The sequence below is a fragment of the Callorhinus ursinus genome, unplaced genomic scaffold (genome assembly GCF_003265705.2).
Source record: "Callorhinus ursinus isolate GAN/ISIS: 27379988/994484 unplaced genomic scaffold, GSC_fseal_2.0 scaffold1, whole genome shotgun sequence".
NCBI lineage: Eukaryota > Metazoa > Chordata > Mammalia > Carnivora > Otariidae > Callorhinus > Callorhinus ursinus.
The window spans coordinates 108,036,758-108,046,731 of record NW_027397063.1 but is presented as its reverse complement, the minus strand read 5'-3'; the positions used below and the strand labels follow the sequence as shown (position 1 = coordinate 108,046,731).

Sequence of the window (9,974 nt, the reverse complement as noted above, 5' to 3'; positions counted from 1 at the left end):
GTTGGGAAAATCATAAGAACAGAAAAGTTCAACTTAATTATTTGTATTTGTGATTTTTTATTAACTAGAATTCAGTGAATGCAATGAGCATAGTAACTTCACTGACAGATTATGTTATTTTGACAATTAAAAATTGCGTAACCTGATTCTCAGAGAATAATAAATAGCTATGTTTTCTCATATAGCTATTAAATGTCAAGAAGAATGGTAGATATTTTAAAAGGATTATTTTTTTAAAGCCCCATGCCAGTTCTGTGACAGTTCTTCTTTACAAATGAAGAAACTGAGGTTTGGAGACTAATTTATCCAAGACCACATAGCTATTAGATATCAGGGTTGAGAGTAAAACCCACCTATTATACTTCATAGATGATCCACTTTGATTCCTCAATACTACCATGTCTATGGGTACCATTACTAAGAAATGGATGTTATTTTGGGAATCTGGTTAATTATAGAACAGATGTTCTATGGAATTATAGCCATATCATGTTCTTTACTGAAGTAAAGATGTGTTCTTCCCTTCCCTTTTCCTTTTGTCATTTATTTATTTTATTTTTAAATTTGATCAACACAGTAATAATGTACATACTTTGTAATATGTCTTATAACACATGTAAGCAGCAGTCGCCTGCCTCAAACCTCCTCATAAGGTTCCTGCTTTTCAGAGGTAAATATATTTTACATTGTTAGTCGATACTTCTGGTATTTATGTTCATATTTCTAGCACATGATTATTCTGCTACTTAGCTTTTATTTTTGATTTTAAATATTATCTGTTGATTTTCTATGAAAACATAAGAGAACTTGACTTTCTTCACTGTTCCACTCAAACACATACACTTTTCCTCTCATAATCTTAATATAGTTATACCATAATTTTGGCCCTTATAAATATTCAGTGTTTGTGTTGTTATAACTATGTAAATATTGTTCATGGCTCAGTCACTTGTGTACTATGATTAAGTTCCATTCCTAGTAATAGTTTCCCCTCCTTGGAGTCAATAGTTGCTAATATTTTGTTTGAGCTGTTCAATGAATGAATTATCCACTTTATATAGTCTATCAATCATCTGACACAACAATTGTATCTAATCAATCTAATTTTATCAAACAGAATCCTCTTTCCTTCTCCAAATTCAACTTGGCCTCTAAGCCTGCTAAAGAGCACTTGTCCCAGGACTTCCCTTTACCATCATCTTAAAGAATGCTCTTCCTTTCCTTTCCATGTGGATTCTCCTGTTTCCAGGATCCAATGCATCTTTGTTTCTGTTTACTCCTTCATTTTGTGTAACATATTCTACAACATCTTTCTGAGGATGGGTAGATGGAAATTAAATGTTTGAGTCATTGGGTAAATTAATATATGTTGATTTTACCTTCACAAGTTCAGGTTCTTTATCACTTCAAGGACCACTGAGAAGGCCAAGAGGCTTCTTAGTATTAAATGAAATCATCTTCTGCACCTTCTGGGCAAGTGATATTGAAAATTAAAACTACAATCTAATTTTAAGGGTAGCAAATCCACCAAAGAGACTTATGAGTAGACTGAACAACTCTCCTCTGCCAAATTATAGACCTGATAAAGAGGGACACTCTGAGCCCTTTTGTTCCTTTGTGTGGACATGTTTGAGAATCTCCAATTCCTAAACATTCCAGGCTAAGTGGCAAATCTCCCTCCTCCAGTTAGAGGAAAGCAGTTTCCTCTTGGAGACAATAGAGAGACTTCAGTTCAAGACTCATAGGTTATGATTTTCTACTTCAAAGAGGGTACTCCTCACCTCTCAAAGAAGAACCAAAGAGAAGTCACAGCACAACTTGAGCAAGGAGAATGTAGTTTCTTCTCCAGAAGTAAATATATTATACCCAGAAAGAATTGCAGGACCTCACTGCAGGTATGCTGGTAACTTGGGAATACAACTGGTGTGGTTCTTGTATTAGATCAGGGAGACCTTCATAAAAGGCCAGAAATTAAAAAAAAAAAAATTGGATTGCTCTTTTATGAGTCAAAGTTTAAAGTTCTGGTAAGAATTCTTGTAATCAGTCCTACTATGCTATTGGGATGACTCTTTAAACCTTGGACATGTCAATGACCTATAGGGGAGATACCAAAATTGCCTTGATCCAAAATTGAGGAGAAGTCTAAAGATTCATGGAAGCAAAGATGTTATATATTTTCAGACCAAAGAATCTACACCCTGGACGTGAAGAAGAACTAGAAGGACTCAAATTAAATTTCATTCAATAAGGCAATATAAAATAAATCACGTATTTAAGAAGTTTAATGGAGATGGTGTATTACAGACCAGGGTTGAGAGGACGACTATCATATATGGACTAGCTGCCATATATGATACTACAAAGAGTGAAGCCACTGTAAAGCCTTCATAAATCAGCTAGTCACAACCACCTCTCTAGCTAATGGATATGGGAGCTCAGCTGAGACCAGTCTGCTCCAAACGAGGAGAGTCATCCAGCTGCTTGGCTGAAAGCCAGCAGACCCTCCAAAGGAGAATCACTTAGATGACTGACAGCTGACTACAGACATATGAATGATCCTAGCAGAAGAACTATCCCAGCTGGGTCCAGATCAAATTGCAGATCCACAAAATTATGAGCCAAATAAATGGCTGTTGCTGTAAGTCATTAAATTTGGGGATAATCTATTACACAGAAAAAGCTAACTGATAGAGAAATTGGTCCATAGAGTGGGAGTGATGCCATAACAAAAACCTTGAACATGTGGCATTGCCTTGAGGAGGCTGGAAAAGTGGTGAGGAAATTATAAATTATTCTAGCAAAATAGCATATAAACTGGAAGTGCCTCCTTAGAGCTGTTAGAATGGCTAGGTATATGTCTAGGAATTTATACATTTGTCTAGGTTATCTAATTTGTTGGCATATTAAATATCAACAGTAGTTTCTTACAATCCTTTGTATTTCTGTGTTATCACTTGTAATGCCTGCCCTTTCATTTATAATTTTATTTATTTGAGAATTGACTCTTTTGTAATAGTCTAAAGGTTTGTAATTTTTTTGTTGTTGTTGTCCAAGGTTTATTGAAGATATTACAGCACAGCAGAAAGATTCAAACGGCTCCACGTGGTGTTTTGAAATTCATCCCAACTGTAGGCTGAGTGACCTGCAGGTTGGACAGACTGCCAAAGTCCAAGAGTTTCAACATTTCCTTAGTGTCAGGGTCTACTTCAATGATCTCCTGATCCAGGGCTGAGACCTCGGGCACGTAATTATCCCTCCTTTCTCTCTCCTCCTCCTGCAGCTTGATGGAGATGCCTCGCACCGGGCCCCTCTGAATCCGCTTCATCAGGTGTGTGACATAGCCTGCGATCTTGTTGCGGAGCTTCTTGCTGGGGATGATGGCGATCTCCTCGCACATGCGCTTGTTGGTGTGGAAGTCGTTGCCCAGGCGCGTGTAGTACTTCTCAATGATGACCCGGGCCGCCTTCTTCACGGTTTTGGTGCGGACGTGGCCCATGTTGGCGGGTATAGTAAAAGAGCTGTAATTTTTTTATCTTCTCAAAAACCAACTCTTAGGTTTATTAATATTTTCATTCTTTTTTGGTCTCTATTTCATGTATTTCTTTTCTGATCCTAATTATTTCCTTATTTCTGCTAACTTTAGGTTTAGCTTCCTCTTCTTTTTCTAGTTCCTTGAGGTATAAATTTAGTTTGTTTATTAGAAATCTTTCTTCTTTCTTAATGTAGACATTTATCACTATAAACTTCCCCTTAAAACAGCTTTTGCTGCATCTTGTAAGTTTTGGTATGTTGTGTTTCTAGTTTTATTTATCTCAAGATATTTTAAAATCTTCTTTCCTTCCTTCCTTCCTTCCTTCCTTCTTCCTTCCTTCCTTCCCCATTGGGTTATTCAGGAGTGTGTGATTTAATTTTCACATATTTATGAATTTCTTCAATTTTCTTCCTTTTATCGATTTCTAGTTTCATACCATTGTGGTTTGAAAAGATACATGATATGAATTGTCTAACTGCCAATATTCTCTTCTCCCTTACTGACAGAACCTCAATTTTGTTGGTTCAATTTCGTTAGACACAAAGTCCCCCACTACAAAACGAATTTTCTCAGCCTCCCTTAAGCCAGGGATGACTATTAGACACAGTTCTGGACAATGCACTGCAATTAGAAATTATTTAGTATTATTTACATGAAAGCTCCTCGGAAAGAGAACAAACTTGCCTGGAACCTCTCTTTGTTTTTTGCTTTTTGTTTCCCTCCCATCAGGAAATTATTTGTGATCTTTGAAACTGAGTCAGCTATATGCATCTACTAGAAGAGGTCTAGAGAATCATAAATTCTTTTGATTCACTGAATAAATTCTTATGATGAAATATTTACTTTATGAAAAAGATAAAGCCCTACTAGGCTAAATGAATACTATTTTTTGTTATATACATTTCTGTTATAGGGAATAAGATGGAATAACATATTTAGCTCTTAAAATAGGCAGAAATCAATGGTTTTCTTCTATATACTGATTAATATAACTCTCTTTTTCTACTGGGCCATTACATAATGAAAATCAAGTATAAATGCAATAATTGTCTTAAAGATATTGTGAGGCTTAATGTAAAAGACTCAGAAAATCTGAAATTCATTATTAGAATTTGTTGCATTTTTCTAAATGCTTAAGTATATTAATTATAGAAGAGGTAAGTAAAAGTGAACACTAATGAATATTTTCCCCAAAGAACGACTATGTTAAGCTTTAGTCCGAATTTATAAATAGCAGAAGATATATGTAATTAAAAAGTCATCATCTTACAAATAAGTCTGCTATCTGCTTGTTGTTTTGTTTTACATAAAAAATACTTGTGAAATTACCACAAATCCATGTTGTATGTTGGCAATGGAGAAATTACAATAAATAGAATGTATTTGCAATTGAAAGAGTAAATAAAATTAGAAGAAACACACAGCAGAATCTCCTACTTCTTTATTATAATTTATGTAACATAATAATGAAAATATTGAATGTGCAATCATTAGAGAGGCAAGAAGGGAAAATAATAGAACTAATTGGACATGCAAGTACATAATTAATAAAAGAATTAAAAAGAGAAAAAATTAATGCAGATAATTAAAATCTCAGGTTCACTTATTTTTCTTTTCTTTTTTTTAAATGTTTTTCTGCCTCTGGAAGCAAACCAAGAATAGTCACAATTTTCGGGTCTTATATGTTCTTGGCAATTGATGTTGTGATATGCGTTGGTCAGCTCAGGCTGCCATAACAAAATACCACAGACTGACTTAAAGAATCTTAAAGAGGTCCAAGATCAGAGTCCATGTGATGTAGGTTTCATTATGAGGCCTCTCTTCTTCCCTTATGGGTATCTCCTATCCCACTGGATGCCCACTGACTTCTTTGTGTATTCATGGGGCCAGAGAGAGGGAGGTTTCTAGTGTCTTTTCTTATAAGGGCCCCACCCTTTTATGAGAGTCCCACCCTCATGAGCTCATCTAACCCTAATTATGTCTCAAGGGCCTCATCTCCAAATGCCATCAAATTGGGGGTTGAGGCTTCAACATATGAATTTTGTTGGGGCACAAACATTCAGTCCATAACATGATAAAAGCTTTTTATTGTGATTATCAAATTGATTACATTAGCAAGCTAACAACTTTATTAATAGTGTAAAACAAACACCTATTCATTCAATGTGAATGCAATTACATTTTGATTTGTTTAAGTAGGTCTGGGTCCTATCTTTCATTGTAAAGCCTTTAAAACTTATTTGAGGATGCTGGATGTGATAACAGTGCTTCTTTCTGGGTAGCAAGAGGGTTTTTCTTCCTTTTAAATTTAATCTTGGGTATTTGGTAGACACAATTATGAGGACAGGGGACATGTTCTTTTTGCCTTGGGGACAAAAGATTCACTGTGGTTGTGGATTCACTAACAACCTAATCTTTTGGTATCACTACCTTTGCTCTTAATCTTTACCCAGCCAAATCTCAGAATTCTGACATTTCTTTTTACACTATAAAATTAAGATAAAATGAGTTAAAGTGTATGGTTGGTGGTGTGGAGAATTCCAAAATGGTGTGAAGAAGTGTATAGACTTGCCAACGAGTCATCAAATTCTCTGAGGATAAGTTTATCTACAAATAAATGGTTGAGAAACAGTAACAAAAAAAAGAACACCCATGGATCCCAATTCTCACTGATAGATTTACCTGTTTTCTGTATACACATGCTTTTAATGTATGTATTAAAATCACACTGTATAAAAAGCTCTGAGATTGAAATCACACCTAGATCGTAAGCCCTTTCTGTCCTGAGGAGTTGTGGGACCTTCTAAACATGTTGAACTTTCGATTTCTTCATAGGCTCATGAAGACATCAGGGTTAATAATGTCTAATGTTCCTCCAAGCAATTAACTGTTCATGATTTTCCAATCAGTTTATCAGAGGGTTGAACCGTAGCACTGTTCTGTTCAGGTATGTTAAAACAAACAAGAAATCCACCTTTGATTTTCTTAAAGGAAGAGAAGATGATAGGAGTAGGCTCTTGTAGTCAAAAATTCTTCTAAACCAAGAAGAAACAAAGGAAATTCCAGGAGGAGGCGCTGGAAGGAGGAAGAAGGAAATAATGGTTTGGTTTTGTTTTGGTTCTTTGCCTAGAGTTGAGGGTCATCAGGCCATACAAGGATGACTAAGGCAGAAGAAGGGACAGGTTTGGGAAGAGGTCTGGGGTATGCACTGAACTTTTCTTTGACTCTTAGCTTTTAAGCCAAAATAATTGATTCAGAATTAAGAATTCCTCATATCAGTGAGATCATATGATACAGGTCATAACATAATAAAAAAAATTATTGATTCAGTGCTGTGCAAAGAGAAAAGCTATTGATCTCTCACTGTGTGCTTTTTAGTGACTGCGAGCTGCACATTAAGTGCTGATACTGTCTGTGTATCTTTCTTTAGTTTTAATAGAAGTTATTACTGGAGGATATGTTGAAAAGGAGACATTATAAACATTTAATCAGTTCAAAGTATGATCAATATACCCAGTAATGCTCGTATCACGGCATTTTGTGAAACAGTTAATAACAGGAAAGTGTGAGACGAGCCCATTGCAGATGTGTGAGGAAATATTTTACTTGTGGAAAATGACTTAATATTCAAAATCCAAAACCTAAATTACAAAATCTAATTATATGTAAGTCATGCATAAAGATAGTTTAAGAACATGCTCATCCTTTCCCCAGAGCCCATACAAAATATTTACATATTTTTCTAATATTTACAATACCAGTTAACTGAAGGATTCTATTTTTTACTGAAAAATACCCAACATTAATAGAAGAAAGAAGCAGAATGTGCATGTTTATCTAACTAGTTTCCCTGCTTCACATTTATTTTTTTAGGCAAAATGTTAATCATTGCTAATAGTTTTGCGCAGGATTATCAATTATAAAGTTCCTCTGTTTTTCTCAAGAAAGGATATGAAAGTGTTCTCCAAATTCTTATCCCTAGGGTATTGTGAGGGCGGCGGGTTGGGGTGGGGGGCTCTGAGTTCCTTACAATAGTTGAAGACACGATCCTTCTGTTTCAATACTAACAGTGTTTGGTATATTCAAAATCAATGTTGGCTCTTAATACTATGTTTGTCATAGTGGAAGAGTCTTCACTAGTTTGTGAATAAAATGGCTTTCTGCTAAAGAGCTTCTGACTGAAGATTAGGTCACTTGAGGAAGTCTCTCCTACATAGTTTCTTGATAACTTTTTGGATCCACAGAAATGCAGTCCGAAGTCATGTGCTTTAACTGTAAAATGAAACCATTATTCATTTTAAAGTTATTCTCAAGTGGCATCTATTTTCATTTTGGTTTTATATTAGTGATTTCTTCTAGCCATACAATATTCTTCAAAGCCTAATTAATGGGTTTTGCACTAAACTATATTTTTGAGTGTCTTATTGATCTTTTTAATGAAGGACTTTGGTGCTGTTTATGAGGAAAAGATCTTATTAAACTATCCAGAAAATTTACTTTAAACTTTCCTTTTCTGTGACTGTTCTTTTAATAAAAACTTTATTGGATTTTCTGACAAGAAACTCAGCAGGAGATGTTTCCTTCATTAGAAAATTTACAGTGCTTAAGGGAGTAGACTATGTTAGATTTTTATTTTCAAATTCATTACACTTTTTTTCTTATATTTGGCTAGTGGGACATTAGGCAGGAAGGAAATTGTCTTGCATTTTCCCATACCTGATAATCTGTGGTTTTTTTACAATGATTTTTGCAAAATCTGAGCTTAGAGGTTTTACACAAGGCATAAAAATTTGGGGAGATATATAAAATATGAAATTCCTATCCCAGGATAAAGAGAAATAATAAACACATACACAGCAGAACGTTTTATCTAAATTTCATTCTACCTGATGACGTTTTCACACTTCTGCAGCAGCTGCAGCACATATGAATTCACTGCAGCTTATTAGATCTATAATCTGATTTTGGCTTCTGGGAATTTGTTTTTTTTTTTTCCCCTGAAGTTTTCATATGAGTACATTTACTTTAATCTGCATAAAAATATTCACACCGTCTGGAGCTAAGAAAAGGATTCTTATGTAAATGAGTTATTTAAAATTCTGAATAACAGCTTCAGACAAATGGAGGAGAAATGACAGGGAATTAAAACTTTGGAGGAATATTTTCAATATGGTAATTGGATTCAAATAGTTTATTTTTTTGGAGAACATCAAAGACCCACTCACAAGCTTGTGCCCAGATTAAGTGAAAGTTAGAAGACATTTGAATATATTTAAACTTTAAAATTTTTCTAACAATTTAAAAATGTAATTCCTACATTCATTATACTGCCTTATTATGCCCCAGGCTTCTTCATGTCAGTTTTCTGAGTGTGAGTGATAATATTGATCAAATCTTTCTGACATGGGTATGAAAGACAACTGACCAAATAGGATGGACAGTAGGCCAAAAACCTTTGTTCAGAACACCTCAGTGTCTACAGGATGAAACATCAATCCTGGCTTTCATTAATTGCTTTACTCTTGCTTCATCATGGATTGCCATAAGGAATCTCTGGGTCCAATGACTTCCTTTGACCCTTAGGCATTTTCTTTTCATTCCCTGGACCACCTGGATCTTAGATCTCTGGCCAGAATCTCTTCTCTTCCCAATCTCTTCAAACTGAGGGTTGCTGGAGGGGAGGAGGGTGGAGGGATGAGGTAACTGGGGGGTGGACATTAAGGAAGGCATGTGATATAATGAGCATTGGGTATTATATAAGGCTGATGAATCACAGACCTGGACCTCTGAAACCAACAATATGTTATATGTTAATTTAAAAAAAATGTAAACTTTTCAATGTCTCAGATTGCTTCAGTAGTATACATTTATGTAATAAAAATACTAAATATAAAAGTGGGATTTTATTTACCTTTTGATATATATGAAGGTGTGTTACCACACCCTCCCTTCTCTTCACCATCCTACCCTAAACATCCTTGATATATTTTACCAATTTATTTTTCATCAAATGTATATAAAAGTACCCAACTCACTTTTCCACACCAGAAGTGATTGATACTTTTCATGTTTATTAAGCATATATGCATCACAATGCTATCTTATTATTTACATTTTAAATCAGATATTCTGGCCATTATATCTAAATGCTTAGCAGGGATTGGCTTGGGGGAAGTATTCTACTTACCTACCGTTATCTTTGTGAAAATGTGCCTAGCAATTTTCCCTTAAACATGCATAATTGTATTTGGATATATAAAAGAAATTCCAATATAGCTCATTTATGAAATCCTGAATATTACTTGAACTAGGTTTAACTGAGGATCATAAGACATTACCTAATTACATGAGTATATATATCAAAGAATTAAAATAACAAGTTTGGCTTGTGAAAAAGTTGTTAGTTCTGTCACAAATAGTATTAATATATTAATATAATTGC

General features: G+C 34.7%; 1 protein-coding gene across 1 annotated transcript; it reads right to left on the bottom strand.

The window, feature by feature from the left end:
- Positions 1 to 3,024: 3,024 nt before the first annotated feature.
- Positions 3,025 to 3,513, bottom strand: LOC112830834 (small ribosomal subunit protein eS17-like). Its single transcript, XM_073898901.1, has one exon. It carries the CDS (start codon positions 3,494 to 3,496, stop codon positions 3,089 to 3,091), a length of 408 nt encoding a protein of 135 aa, XP_073755002.1. The 5' UTR covers positions 3,497 to 3,513; the 3' UTR covers positions 3,025 to 3,088.
- Positions 3,514 to 9,974: the final 6,461 nt, after the last annotated feature.